Source organism: Bacillus rossius, chromosome 1 (genome assembly GCF_032445375.1).
Source record: "Bacillus rossius redtenbacheri isolate Brsri chromosome 1, Brsri_v3, whole genome shotgun sequence".
NCBI lineage: Eukaryota > Metazoa > Arthropoda > Insecta > Phasmatodea > Bacillidae > Bacillus > Bacillus rossius.
Genome location: NC_086330.1, coordinates 308,435,633 through 308,450,596, shown reverse-complemented (window position 1 = coordinate 308,450,596; position 14,964 = coordinate 308,435,633). Strand labels below are relative to the sequence as shown.

At 43.3% G+C, this 14,964-nt stretch overlaps 2 protein-coding genes across 6 annotated transcripts in view; both read right to left on the bottom strand.

Moving 5' to 3' along the window:
- The window catches only part of LOC134527883 (tyrosine-protein kinase Fer), a 143,967-nt gene extending 134,864 nt beyond the window's left edge, over nucleotides 1–9,103 (bottom strand). For 2 of the 5 annotated variants that reach the window (XM_063360882.1, XM_063360886.1), the window contains exons 1-2: nucleotides 8,946–9,074; nucleotides 3,993–4,205 (exon numbers count right to left, since the gene is read on the bottom strand). In XM_063360882.1, coding sequence (XP_063216952.1) covers nucleotides 3,993–4,205 — 213 coding nt within the window. In that variant the 5' untranslated portion in view covers nucleotides 8,946–9,074. Of the gene's footprint in view, nucleotides 1–920; nucleotides 1,051–3,992; nucleotides 4,206–8,945 lie in introns of those variants that run through there. The other 3 variants (XM_063360884.1, XM_063360883.1, XM_063360887.1) reach the window with 3 other exon arrangements.
- Nucleotides 9,104–11,705: 2,602 nt separating this feature from the next.
- On the bottom strand, nucleotides 11,706–13,839 carry LOC134527902 (uncharacterized). The gene is made up of 4 exons (XM_063360923.1): nucleotides 13,755–13,839; nucleotides 12,785–13,079; nucleotides 11,929–12,329; nucleotides 11,706–11,836 (listed from the first exon to the last, which is right to left on the bottom strand). Exons 1-4 carry the CDS (start codon nucleotides 13,837–13,839, stop codon nucleotides 11,706–11,708), a joined length of 912 nt encoding a protein of 303 aa, XP_063216993.1.
- Between the last annotated feature and the right edge of the window lie 1,125 nt (nucleotides 13,840–14,964).

Here is a 14,964-nt window from a genome sequence, read left to right as displayed (position 1 = left end):
TAACATTTTGGCTATGAATCACTGAAATAAAACCCTACATTATAAACAAAATAAATTTGAAACTGCTAAAAAAAAGTATGTGCAACAAATTCTATCCTTTAAAATAAAATTTTTAAAAAATATTTTTCCATTACCACTTTCACTCAAAATTAAAACTTATTTCTTTCCCTCCAGTTACGTATATGACTTTCTTCCTGTAGCATGATTTCTCATTATTTCTTCATGAATTTCAATCATTTTAGAGTTTTTCAGCCACCATTGATAATCGCAACCGCAAACCTTCGGTAATTATTGCAATGCCTTTCACACAAAATCACTCACTTTCAACCCACATGCAAGATTTCAGTTGTTTATTAAGTGACAGCAGATTAACCAACCTTGGAGCTTAATTAACTTGTGTTGTACAGTCCTGTGCAAATATGCAAGTGTGCAAATATGCAAGTGTGCAAGTATACAAGAACCCACTGTGCAAGTGAACAAGTATGTGAGTGTGCAAGTTATGTAGACAAGTGCCAAGTACACAAGTGAACAAGTATGCAAGTATACATGAACCTACTAGGCAAGTGAACAAGTATGTGAGTATGCAATTATACAAGTACCAACTATGCAAGTTATGTAAACAAGTGCCAAGTATGCAAGTAAACCAGTAGGTATACAAATATGCATGTGTGCTATAGAGAAAATATGTACCCTATCTTAATTGTTGACCTCTAAGCATTACATATACTCAGATGACATCATCACCTTGATTGACCTTAACTGACTGTACAGAAGATACACTTCAATTACATTAACTTTAAAAGGAGAGAAAAAGTAGATAACATAAATTAATGAAAAGTGTATATTTTTATTGCATAATATAATATACATAAACATGTTTTGACAGAATAAATACAATCGTCAATTAAGAAGTCTTTTACCTGTTCTTAAAGATATCCCTTTGAAAAACATGTTTCTTGTAAATGTTGAGGCAGCCTGTGATTATTTCATTGCTAGTTTTAAGTCCATATCACTTGTTTGATTGCATGATTTGATATTTATCCTTACCCACTGAAAATCAGTGTAGAAATGTCAAAACAATAAGCACGCATGCACAGTCATCTTTACTTTAAAAGGAAGAAACATACTACAAGCAGATTGCAAATACTAACATTATAAGTGGAGTGCTGTGTTGCCTGTAGCATTGCAGGACCCTGCCTACTCAGCTTTTATAAGAATTTTTTGAGAGGAACAAATATTGTTTCTTCAGAAATTCAGATGAATCAGCCTGTTATACAGATACAAGGTCATGAAGGTCATGGAGACCAAATTTCATATCTGATTTTATCATTCTTAATATTCTTTTAATTATTTTCATATTTAGTTATTTTATTTCTGGAAAGCCATTTAAATATATTTTTACTTGTTTACACATTGTTTACTAGGTTATTATTTGTGTAAACATATTTTTCAGTATTTTATTCACTTTCAATAAACATGGTTTTTATGACTATATTATAAGTTTGTGTTAAATAGAAGCTTTCCTTATGTTTATAGAATAGTTAGTGTTTTGGTATTTAAGGACAGATGCGAGATGCTCTGGTTCCCGCAGACAGCCAGTTTATCAGTTACAGAGACATGCTGATGCCTTCTGTGTAATTCTTATGATGGGAAAAATAGCAGGTTTTAGGTGCCACAGGAGCAGATTTTTCCACCAACCAATCAGAATTAAACTTTGAAATTGTGTGTTCGATTTTTACAGAAACGCCTAGATGTGAGTATAATGTAATTTGTGCAGTGTTGTGTCCTTGTATGGAGATGCTAAGTAAAGTTGTGATTGGCAGATGGAACCAGACAGCTACCTCCCCCCTGCATGGTTGGACATATTTGTGTCACTTCTTTAGTTCTCTGCTCAATGTGGACAAAGTAGGTCCCGTTTTGCCAATTTCTAAATATGTATTACGTGAAAAACTTTACGGCTGTGGTCTGGGTAGCCCCAAGTGTGTAACCTTTTATCAGAAATACAAACTAGACATTTTGTAACTAAAATTGTCGGCACTCCACCCACGATGGAGCTTTATTAGCTGCCATTCCACATACACATTTGTCTTTGGTTGTACGATCGACGCCAAGCAACCTCGGGTATTATTTGAAAAATGTGATTTTATGAGAATGTTCAGAAAATTTTTTGTCATCACATTTAATAAACATTCCATTTTAGAGCAGTTACAGGAATTCTATTGCGTTGTTGCTATGGAAACCGCAATGAAATGTTTGTGAGTATCATGTAATGGCAGACAGTGTTTAGTTTAAAGGTGAGAGGAAAAATAAATCTACATGAACTTTCTACTAGCATTTTTCTTCAGTAACATCTGTGCTGCCAACTAGTATTTTGGCACAATTTTGAATTTGAATTTTTAAAAAAAATAATTTCTCCAGTCATTCTTTTGCTGCAAGAACTTAAACTTGTTCCTCCTCCCATACACTCCCATTCAATCTTTGCCAGGCCTGCCTCCCCAATTTTTTCCAGCCCTAGATCCGATTTTTGCCGAGTCTTTGCCAGTCAGTCTGGGTATCCTTTTATTCCCGCCTTGGCGCACGAACGTCGCCTGTAATTCGCCTCCGATCCGTGACGAGAACTGCTATGTCCTGCAAGCTCTCAGGGCAGGCTGCTTCTAAGACCTCACCTGACGTGAGCCATTTCAACCAACGTACAGTCACGCCTCCAGGATCAGTAGAGCCCCTTTCCCACTGCCATCAGCAGTCTCCACACACCCCACCTCTCCAAGTTTTCCTGGGAACACTGCCCAGAGCTTTGACCGGCCAATAACCCCGGCCAGGGTCGGCCTGTCCCAAGGCCACAACACTAGTCCCAAAAAGTACATGCTTTTATGCCATCTAGCGGTAGTTTTGCAAATCACTTCCCCTGGGGGTTTGAATGCCCGCTAAACGCCTGCCCTCTGGTATCTACCACAGTAACCAGTACCCCGCAGTTCCTTCCCAGGCCACCAGAGCGCTGGCCTAGTCCATTCCATAAGCCCCATGCTGCAAGTGGTCGCCTCGTGTAAGTCGACCTCTACTTAGTTCAGACACACAGATCCTGGAAGCCATTTCCCTGTTAGATGAGTTTTAACAACTTTTTCTCCCCGACCATCATTGTGATTAGAAGGCATTTTCTACCTAATTTGCCAACTGTCTGTGAATCAGTCCCGAACATATGTGTTTTGGATCTGTTCACAGACAGGGTACAAGGACCGGACACATTACAAGAACCGGACACATTCCAAAGACCAGATCAGTTTCCAAGGGCCGGATGACTAAGGTTCCTGACGTACAGTCAACTGTTCCACTTCGTCCAGCAATCGTCAAACCGCCAGCCATTCAGTTTTTTTTTAACTTTTCAGACTAGCATTCAACCACGACGTTGCTCAGATCAGACAGCCAGAAGTTTCCTTTAGGACTTAAAAGATCCACCATAATCAGGGACTGCGACTCCTTAACATGTTTCTTGTTACGAATTGTATTTAAATTGTGTTAATGAACCATATAATTGTCTAATAATATAATAAATCCATGTTTTATATATATATATATATATATATATATATATATATATATATATATATATATATATATATATATATATATATATATATATATATCAACTTATAAAATATAATGAGAAAAATCAAAAGTAAAATAAAAACAGAGGTACTAATATCGAGACGAAATCATTATTTTGCCTTCTGAAACCAAAATATCCACTAGTTACCCCCAGTCATCAGGAGAGTGAATTGTAACAAAGTTGCAACATAACTTGGGTTTACTCTGTTATGACTGAGGAGTGTAACACATCAAAAATCAAAAAATCTACAAATATTTTCAGCAAACATCTCCAGAATATTTTTTATAAGAGTGTTTTGTGAATTTTCAAATCACATCATCTTTTAACCGTGCTGATCTGATTTCTAATAAGTCATAACAGCAGCCACATGTTCACAAATGTTACTCACTTGAAGCACAGAGCTGCCAGCTAAATCTTCAGACTTATCAAGCTTGCGGCCCTGAGACACCACAGCAGCGAGAGCATCAGCGTACTTTCTGTCGCACTTCACCTTGCTCACAAGGCAGCCACGCATGGACATCAGTAGCCTGAGCTCTGCCTCCTGGCGAGACAACAGAGCTTCATGAGCTGCCTTGCTCTGAAGGCTGGTCGAGAACCCCATCTGAAACACACACACATACACACACACACACACACTGTGACAACACAAGAGCTTCGTGGACAGCCTTGCGCCTCATCGCCCTGAGGTCGAAAACATCTGTGAAACAAACCCTCAACTTCACTGCTGAAGTCAACAACATTATGTGGTAATTTATAAATAACCATTAAAATTACTTTACAGTATTAATAATGTACAGAAGACCACATAATGTCAATTCTTTCAAAGTATTTTAGGTAATTTACAAGTATAAACACTCTTCTGAATTAAAAAAAAATATTAATTATGTTTGTGTTATTAGTACTTACATATAATGTGATGATACTTTCATAGAAATGTTGCGATAATCCAAGACCTTCCTTATTTTTGAAATGTTTTAATTTTCACTTGAGTGTTTTATGTTTGTTTGAAATGTAGTTTTCCACCTGAGGCAGCGTTTACATCGTACAATGGGGCTGACACTCACAGAAGTCAGCTGCCCCCCCCCCCCCCTTTTCCATCAAGTAACAGACCTATCATTCAAGCCAGCCTCCTGAAGCATGTATGAGATGAGATGGTGTATAGAGCAGCGCATATGTTACGATTGTATCGTGGGTAAAAACTGGCACCAACTTGCCTACCCGGTAAAATCTGCACCAACTGTGGAAGAAGTATTAACCTATAGTGAAACTTCTTTTCTGAGGGGGCTACAATTTTTGAGTATTACGAAAATTCCAATTGCATGACGGGAATAGTTAAGTAGGTACGTGGTGGGGAAACCGGTACAGGATATGGCAGGGCAGAGGCAGGTGTGCAGCATACTTGCACACTAACATTTCTTGCACTCATATTTTCACACTTTTACACATTCTTTTTTTTTATTTGCAACCGCGGCCAAAGAGAATTATGTTTCCTTTACCTAATAATACAATAAGCAAGAAGTTTCACTTGTCGCAAATTCTACTCGACACACACACTTTTTTTAAAAATGTAAAATTGATAATAAATATCTTAGGGTCGTTGAGATAAATATCATAAAAGTGGAAGGTTGAACATTTTATCTTTGTTTTGAAAATTGATCATGAGGATGTTTAATTATATTATTTAATAGAGTAGCAGACTTTCTTTTCCACTTGATGTATTGTGCACCTAGTACTCGCTATACCTTAATCATGTGGTTCTCCAGAGACCCTTAGGAATATAATGTAGCCAAAACTGTTTCCTGAAAGACAAGAACTTTGATGTCAGTACGTTACAGCTAGAGCCAAGACTGTTTTCCATCCTAATATTCTTTCCGTGCCTCTGTATAATTGTTTTACCCCACAATTTTCCTCACTTCATGGCCAAACCCACTATTGAATTTCTTATAATATAGTTTGAATTCCAAAAAGCCTTTTTGGGGTGAATGAAGGGACTTTCTACAATGGTCAAAAACAGTGTTTTCAAAAAAAATTTATAATATTTTTATCAGGCAGAAGGTTGGTTTAGTTGGTCAGGGACATTAACAATATGTACTGAAAAATATGGGTAATTTGTCCATTCTTGCTAAATTACAAAAACATTTCCCAAAAGGATTCAACAAAATTATGAATTTATGAAGGATAAAAACAAGTAAGCTGAACCAAATATTATTGACATCACTTCCCTAGTAATATTTCTGAAATTATTATAAATTGTGTACAAAATATCCTCATTTTAAAGTGTTTAACCACATAATTTCCCTGGTTTTAATTCCTCACCCTCCCCACTACCAAGTTTTTCTCGGTATCCCATGTGAATTTCATAATGCCATTTTAGGGGTTCCTTAAGAAACATAATTACTTTACAATGACCATTTTTGTAAATTTAATTAATTTTTATTTTTCAGATGACATACATTAGAAAAATCCTGTACCTATTTTAAATGTGGCTAATCACAAATCTTTAATATATAAACCTAACCTCACTACTCATTAAACTGGTGAACTACTCTAAATATTGTAACACTGACATGGGCCTCCTTTGTCACCACTCAGTCCGCCCCACCTTCTACTCAGACGTCAGCTTCGGAGAGGAAGCTTTGCTTTAAAGAAATCGTTGAGAAAAAAACATTAGAGAGACAAGAGGTTTGAGGCAGCGGAAACATGGCATGCAACGGGAGATACTCAAACTTTTCTTAACTCTAGCTATAACGGAACTAAAACCTTGGCTTGTGTAATTAAAGCATGAATGGAGCCCAACTATCACCCAGCATAGGCCCAAAGGCAGGTTAGAAGCAGCGAGGTCCACAATAGGCCAAGTGTTGGTGATGGTCCAGCCGGACAATCCATGAACCCAAGACCTCTTTCATACTCTTCTAACAGCACCGGAGTGAGCATAGACCTGTTACAATCTTAGAGAATATTTACAAATATATCAAGAACATTAAATAAAAATTGAAATTTTAATTTTAGCGTAGTATTCTTAACTCGCAGCTTTTCTGGAATGGATGATAAAATTACAAAAGCACTTATTTCGAAATTTAGAGACATTCCAGTATTTACATTGAAAACAGGGTCCTTATATTCCTACTGATTTTTAAGAAATGACAGTGTAAAGCTTATATTACAATACCTATGCACTGATGCAGCCATCACAATGTTTGTTTTTAACAATCTCATATAAATAGAAGAAAACAGTATCAGGAAACCTAACATTCACAACATTCCATACCAAGGCGGCATTTGTGCATGTTCAGTACAAATATTAAAAATTATATTTCTTCTTGAGAATGGTCTAATAGGTTCGATTAGCTACCTAAAATTTATTTTAAAATATTGTGGCTGGTTGGTAAGGTAAGTATAACTACATTAAAAATACTGTAAAAATTTTTCAATGGTTGCTTAGAAATTCCAACGTAGCATAGCAACCAGGTCCCACAAGTCCATTCCAAGACCCAAACAATTCCAAAGTTCACCGGTTACCAAAGTTTGCAGGCTCGCACAAGCAACTTTGGTAGTGGATTAAAACATACATAAGATGTCCATATAGTCTTTCATAGATTTAAGTGATGGAGAAATTAGAGAATAGACAAGCTACATTTAAAATACTTTCAAAAAGTGAAGACGGTTGATACAGTTAAGTTAATTACATTAAAAATACTGAGAAATTGTGGGTAAATATGTAGTGTACGGATTATCATCAAAAAAATTTTTTTTAATCTGAAATAAATTTCATTAAGTATATGCTCTTTTACGTCCTCTTTTCAAAACAGCCTGCGGAGATAAGAAATTCCAAATACTTTAGGAGATATTGAATTATTTAATTTTCATATTTGGGCAATATTTGTTAAAAAAAATTTAAAATTCCGAAAATACTTTTATTCTGTGCTCTTTAACTTCCTCTTTTCATTAAACCCGGCGGAGATAAGAAATTCTAAATACTTTAGGAGATATCGAATTTTTTAATTTTCATCCTATGCACTCATGCGGCATTCACAATAGATGCTTGTTTACAAGTATGATTTTTTTTTTCGTGACGTACGTGAACGACTACATCATTTTCTACTAATGGCAAAGGAATTGTACCCGCCTCTAACTTAGGTGAGTTTTTAACGTTTCAAATTTTAATGTTTTATTTTTTGCGCAAGTAATAAGTAAAAAGAAAATTACGTGAGTTCCTACTGTTCATCCTTTGTCCCGGTTTGTTAGGTCAGGTCAGCTACATTATAAATACTTTAAAACTAAACAACCATTAAAATTAATTTTATTATTTTTAATGTCCGTTCAGTTTCAAAGTATTTATACTGTAGCTGACCTGACCTAATCTACCTTTGTCCCGTTTTGTTAGGTCAGGTCAGTTACTATACAAGTAAAATTAATTGATATTTTTAATTTTCATTTATTTTGAAGTATTTATAATGTAACTAACCTTACCTAATGGAAAATTTCTGTTATTTAGGCATTCACGCACACACGGCAAAATATAAAATTGCGACGGTCGAATGATTACATAGGTCTTGTATTGCAAAATAAGAACGGCGATATCTCCAAAAGTAATTGGAATTTCTTATCCCCGCAGGCAGTAATGAAAATAGGACGTAAAAGAGCACATAATAAAAGTTATTTCAGATTTTTAAAAAAAATTTTGACGATAACCCGTACACTACATATTTACCAAATTATGTAATGGTTGGTTAGGTCAAGAGCGCTACATCTTAATTTAGTAATTCCTAAGCAACAATTAAAATTATTTTCCAGTATTTTTAATGTAGCTATACTAATCCAACCAACCATCCACAATGTTTTAAAGTATTTTTAAGGTAGTTAACCTAAACTAATCGACCATTCTCATGATTTGAGTAGGTAAAGTTCTCCAAAACATCAAGACACAGACCCACAGGGGAAATCAATAAATGGCGGCGATCACATCAAAACACAGGTATGATAGCTATAGACAGCGATTTCTCTGAAACCTTAAAGTATTTATATACGCTGTCTTCATGGTACATACAGAAAGGTCTCTTGTGTTCGAAAAAAGTATTTTCGGATTTTTATTATTAATTTATGTAAAAGCCGCGACGTAAGAATATTACAAAAGTATGTGTTTTTTGAATCAACATAGCGTTTTATCTTCAAAAGAATTTAAACAATTACACGACTAGTTCCTCACTGACTGCAACCTTAATTTATTATATTTAGACTTTATGGATACCAGGATACAAGACATACTAATTGGTATAAACCGACAATTTATTTTTCAAAGAACATTTCGTATGCAATGTCAGACCTCAGAGTGAATACGAACCTTCGATAATAACGCGCTATAAAATCAGAATCTTCACATTTATCACCATGTAAAAAAGCCCAAAATATTTCCTCTCCAAATGTAAACAAGATCTTAACAATATTTAACCAAAGTCTACCTAATACATATGAAACTCTGGCGAACGCGATTCGCGCACTACCTAGTGACCACGGTCATATAACTTGGTCTGGAAAATACCTTAATTCGTCATTGGCTTAAAAAAGATCGCGAATGCATGCAAACAAATAGCGCTAGTAGTATGTGTCCCCTTCATTAACCATGGAAGTTTCATATGAAAGTAGGTATAATTTTTTAAATATCTAATTCGTTTTAAAAGTTAGGTGCAGTTTAAGGTTTTTAATTTATTTGGAAGCTATTGTAGGGTTTAAAAACATAGCAATAACTTGTAACTTCACCGCAAGTGTGATTTAAAGATTTAATCTAAAAACAGTTACTATTTAACCATTTTTTTTTCTTTAATTGTTAAGTCAGTGGCGTTGTAAACTGGTATAATGTGGCGCCAACCGCCGGTTTCACCTCTGGATCGCACAGGCCGTTACGTCCCAACAACACTACTTACTCGTAAGTGCAACGAACACAACCAAGAGTGATGTCCACAGTTTGAGTGAAATGGCGCCGCGACGAACACCAAGTCGACTACAGCGCCCGGTCGGGTGTGGCAATGAGCTAATGTATAATTAAATCATTAATTATTCTTTTTAAAACAACCAAATTAATAACAATTAAAAGATACTGAAATCAGTGGCGAAGGGTGAATTTCAAAGTGGGGGGACCAACTATGTTCACTGTCACCCCCTATTAAGGTAGGGGGTTGGGTCCTCCCCCGAAAAAATTTGATTTTAAGGTGCTAAATTGGTGCTATTTAAGCGGTTTAACGCATCACTTTTGTAGGAAATTTTATGCGCTTTAATTTTGTATAAAAATGTTTGTTTTTTTTTGCTAAAACCCATAGTTTGGAAAATACTTAAGCAAAAGCGATGAATTGTAACTTTAAAGAGCCCTCCCACCTCCCGTTCACCACCGACCAATGGGTCTATTAGTATTGTTACGATTTACTGCGGGTTCGTAAATGATAGCCCAATTAAAGATTTTTATCACACACACAGTTTTATTTATTACCACTACTTGTCACTTACAAATAATCTTCTAAATTGGCAGATAATTACACGTAAAGAAATGTCAATTCCCTAGTCACTCGTTTCACACACCTCGCTGGGCCACACTTCTGGCGCATGTCCCGCCGCAGCACCCCTCGCGGGTCTCCGCCACGGGACTCCGTCGCCACACTCTGCCGCCGCCGACGCACTTCCCATTCGTCGAGATCCCACTCGACTCCTCGCTCGCAACTTCACTCGGGACTCCGCCGCGCCCGCGACTCTATCGCCCGGAAACTCCCGACTCCACTGAACTCACTCACTCCCTGCCCTGGAACCTTCGTCCAAGGACTTCGCCACTCTGCCGCACCCGCGGCACTATCGCCCAGAAACTCCGCCGCGGGAGAACTCCCGACTCCACTCACTCACTCAGACTCACCCTACCTCCTTATATATCCCTTGGGTTCCAGTCCAGAACAATCGGGCATGTCTCCGAGATATCGCGCGCCCTTCGCCGTCGAAATGCCCAGAAACGCATCGTGAGTCCTGTCGAAGGACGCTGCGGCTGCTCAAAGAACGCCGATAAACGCAACAAGCATCGGGTTCCCACAAAACGCGCCGATAAACATGTCTAAGTCCTTTTATGCCGCAGTACGGCCTCTTTTCAGTAACTCGATCTGAGGCAAATGCGCACTGCGAAGGTCAGGATGTAGCGAGATAGTATGACAAGAGATACCAGGGAGAGGATGCGGGTGGAAGGGCGCGCAGACAGGCCGAACGAGCGCGGCGACGCCAAGCACTGCAGCTAAGTGCGAGTGTAACAGTATGTTTTTCATCTATTTTTCTTTTGTTGCCTCGACTAATAAGGGGGCTTCCGCAGCAAAACAATTTTAAGTGTCGATGAAAGCTAGGCCCAAGAGTTTCGCTTCAAAATGTTAAGTCAACATTTCCTATATTATAATAAAATTAAAAAGCTGGTATGACTAAAACTTGAGCAATCGTCGTGACACGAAGCAAGATATTTTAATCAGTGAAACAGTGAAAGATACACTCGGAAACACATCACCAGCATACCTATATTAAAATTCACGAAATTATGATTTTGGTAGTCAATGCAATACATGTTAAAGTCACACAGAATTTAATAATCTGGTGTAGGCCCATCCCAGCGGGGGGCGATTCTGGAGTAGTAATTGCGTGGTGCTGCCGACAGGGGGTACGCTCGGATGTAAACCCGATCGCCGGCCTGCAGTTGTACCGGGGGTCGGGCGTTCTGCGGCGTAATTCCCTGGCTGTATCGGGCTTGCCTTACACGTGTCGTGGCGTGCTCCTGGGTTCGTCGCTCATCGCGCTCTGCCAGTTGTTCTCCTGGGTGCGGAATGCCGTGAGTTGCCAGGTCGCCCGGCAGCAGCAGATTACATCCCTGTATCATTTTGGCGGGGATAATCCCAGTGGCCATGTTCACGCCTCGCCGGATGCAGAACAGTGTGTCGGCAACGTGGCGGTCCCTTTGGGTGTGGTCTTCCCCTAGGCGCAGCTGCAGTTGAAATTTCAAATCCTGGTACCTGCGCTCGGTCGGATTGTCCCTGGGGTGGTAGGAGGGTGTGGTAAGGTGGATGATGTGTGCCTCTTGGCACCACCTTCTCTACCACTCCCCCAGGAACTGGCTGCCGTTGTCTGTCAGGACGGACTCCGGATAGCCGAACCGAGTGAGGAACTTGCGTGTCAGGTCCTCGATGAAGGTAGCCGCCTGTGCATTGCCGCAGGGGTAGGCCTCTGTCCAGCGGGTGAACATGTCGGTCACGACCTCTAAGAAGCGCTTACCCCGCGGCGAACGGAGGGAAGGCCCCATCACGTCCAGCGCGTACGTCTGGAACGGCATTGACGGCTGGCGAGGCTGCTGTTGGTGCATGCCGTCGCTCGGCGGGCTTTGCGGCGCTGGCAGATCTCACACTCCCGGACGTAGACCCGGACATCCTGGTTCACCCCTGGCCAGTGGTAGTACCGGCAGACGGCTCTACGAATCTGGTCCGAGTCCGGATGTCCGGCGAGGTCATGATCATGATAGAACCGCAGTGTTGCCTTGCGTGCTTCTGTTGGGACATAGGTCTTCGACTCGTTCTCTTCCCCTGGCGGTCTGTTCATGACCCGGTCCTCCCGGAGCTGCCAGGAGGGGTGGTCTCCTCCGCGTACTGCCTCGCTGCGCCTGTCGGAATCCGGCGAGCGGTGCTGGGCTGTGAAGTCATGCCGCTCCAGGTCGGCCTCGGTACTGGGAGGGTCTTCGGTCCCTTTTACACCGAGTGTGAGGCGGGTGCAGTTAGGGAGCCCGTCGTCAGTGGTGCTGGTGTGGGAGGGGGCAGGATTACGTCCCACTCCTACTCGTCCAGCTCCTCCAGTCTGCCATCTGGCTCGCGCGAGAAAAGGTCGGGGAGCTGATTTTCCGCGCCTGGCACGTGCCCGACCGTAAAGTCGAATGACTGTAGGAGCAACGCCCAGCGGATCAGATTCCCCTTCCTCCCCAGCATGTTGTGGAGTCAGGTGAGGCAGCGGTTGTCTGTGTGGAGGGTGAAATGCCTGCCTTCCAGGTGTGGACGGTATTTCTTCACGGCCCACACCACCACCAAGCACTCCTGTTCGTTGCTGTGGTACCGCCTCCCCGCCGCGCCGAACTTCGCGCTGGCATAGTCCACCACCTGCCGTTCTCAGCGATGGTTTACCCAGTACAGGAAGACTTCGGTTCCCAGGGCGCTTGCGTCTGTCTGGAGTATGAGTGGGCGCTCGGGGTCGATGCTGGCCAGTGTGTAGAACCAGGTGAACGCGCTCTTGATGGCCTCGAACGGCGTCTGGGTAGGCGAGCCCCAGTGATAGCTGATTTGGGGTGACAACAGGTCGATCATAGGCGCGATGACTTGGGAAAAATTCGGAATATAGTTCTGGAGCCAGTTCAGTAGCCCGATGAAGCGCTGCAGTGGCTTCTGGGTGCGTGAGACTTCTGCCATCGTGATCTGCTGGATGTGACCTAGTTGGGCGCGGTTCTCCTCCGCGTTCACCACATGGCCCAAGAAGTCGACCTCGGTGGCTCCGATATGGCATTTGGCTGGGTTGGCCGTCAGGTAGTTTGTGGCCAACCGCTCCATCACCAAGGCCAGATGGCGGCAGTGGTCCTCCCAGGTGTCTGAATACACTATGACGTCGTCCAGCATCTTGTCCACCTGCTCCCTGATGGTTCGCTGCTCGCGAAACCTGTAGCCGCGAGGCGGGTCGAACACTGGGTCATCAGTCAGGTTGGGGATGCAATATTCGGTGACGGTGGTTCGCCTCAAGGTTCCGTCCATGGCAAACACTTCGGGTCGGGCGGCATGGACCTTGTTTACCTCAGCCTGGAAGGAGGGGGGTTGTCGTGGCGCACGTCCACCAGGGTCAGCACCGTGTCCTGTCGCGGGGGGGGGGGGGTCTGTCCTAGTGCGTACACCATGTACCTTGAGGCGGGGGGTTCCTAGCTCCAAGACCGCATCTTGCTAGACTAACCAGGGGAGTCCTAGCACCAACTCCTCACACAAGTCTTGCATGACTACTGCGGACACACTACTATTTAATTCCTGCATACTTACCAAAATCTCAGCATGCCCCAGCATCCGCCCGGTGTGTGTGGTGGTAGCCAGGGGCAGCTCGCCGCTGTACGGACGCAACGCACCTGCGGGCATGAACACGGGCCGTACGAACACGGTGCTCACTCCCGTGTCGACGAGCGCGGCTGCTGGCCGGCCGTTGACCTCCATGGGGATGCGGAACAGGTTGTCTCGCGGGCGGCCCAGCTGTCCCAAGTTCGGGAGGGCGCGCACCCCGCATGGCACAGGGTAAATGGTCTTTGCGGGGGGAGTCTTAACTGGGCCGGGCTGGTGTGCGGTGGCAGAGGTGGTATCTCGTGCGCCTCCTGGCGCGGCGGCGTGGCGGGTCTAGCTGCCCGGAGTACCCACGGGCACTCATTGTGCCAGTGGTGTTCGCCACGCGGGCATCCCAAGCGACACAGGGGGACTTGCTCCCGTGCTCCGGCGTCCCGCGGTCGGTCGCTCCGCTCGCCAAGCCAGCGGCGCCTCGATGGCTCGTAGTCCTCGGTGTTGTTGTGAGGGTGGGTCCTGTAGTGTGGTGTTCTGTCGGGCTTCTGGTGGGCTGTCACCCCCTCGGGTGCTCGTGGTCGGGTCGTGCTTGCAGGCTCGCTAGAAGTTGTGTTCCGTCTCGCGTGCTTCCTGCACGTATTCCGCTACACCGCCGGTGTGGCAGCGATGCAGAAAGGGCTGCAGCTCGTCCCTCACTAAGCCTGCGATGATGGGCAGTGCCCTGGACAGGGGGGTGCCGGGCGATATGCGGCGAAACAATGGGAGTTTCGTGGCGATGAACGCCTTCACTGCCTCGCTGTCCTTCTTCCAAGCCTCATAGAAATTGGTGGAACACTCGACGAGGGGCGATCCTGTGTCGAACCTGTGTCGGAAAGTGTCGGTGAACTCGCCCCATGGCATGGCAAGTCGGCTCCACATGCCCCACCAGCTCCGAGCGGTCCCTTGCAGCTGCTCGCTTAACCGCTCCGTCCACTCTGATTGGTGCGTCCAGCACCCAGTTAGGCGCGCCTCGCACTGTGTCAGGAACTCCCCTGGGTCCTCGTGCGGGGCTCCGGCGAACTCTGGCAGAGTCGCTCTGCAGAGCGGCAGGGCTCTTGCCAGGTCTTCCAGGCCGGACCACACGCACTTGGCCTTGGTGCAAGCAATGTGTTTGTCACCCCAAGCTTGGTACCCCCGGGAGCACTCCAACCCCACCGCGCCGATCTGCGCCTTGCGACCACTACATGGCCAGGGATGACAGTGGGCCAAGCCGAACTCCAGGTAAGCTTTCGGGAAATGTCAACCACA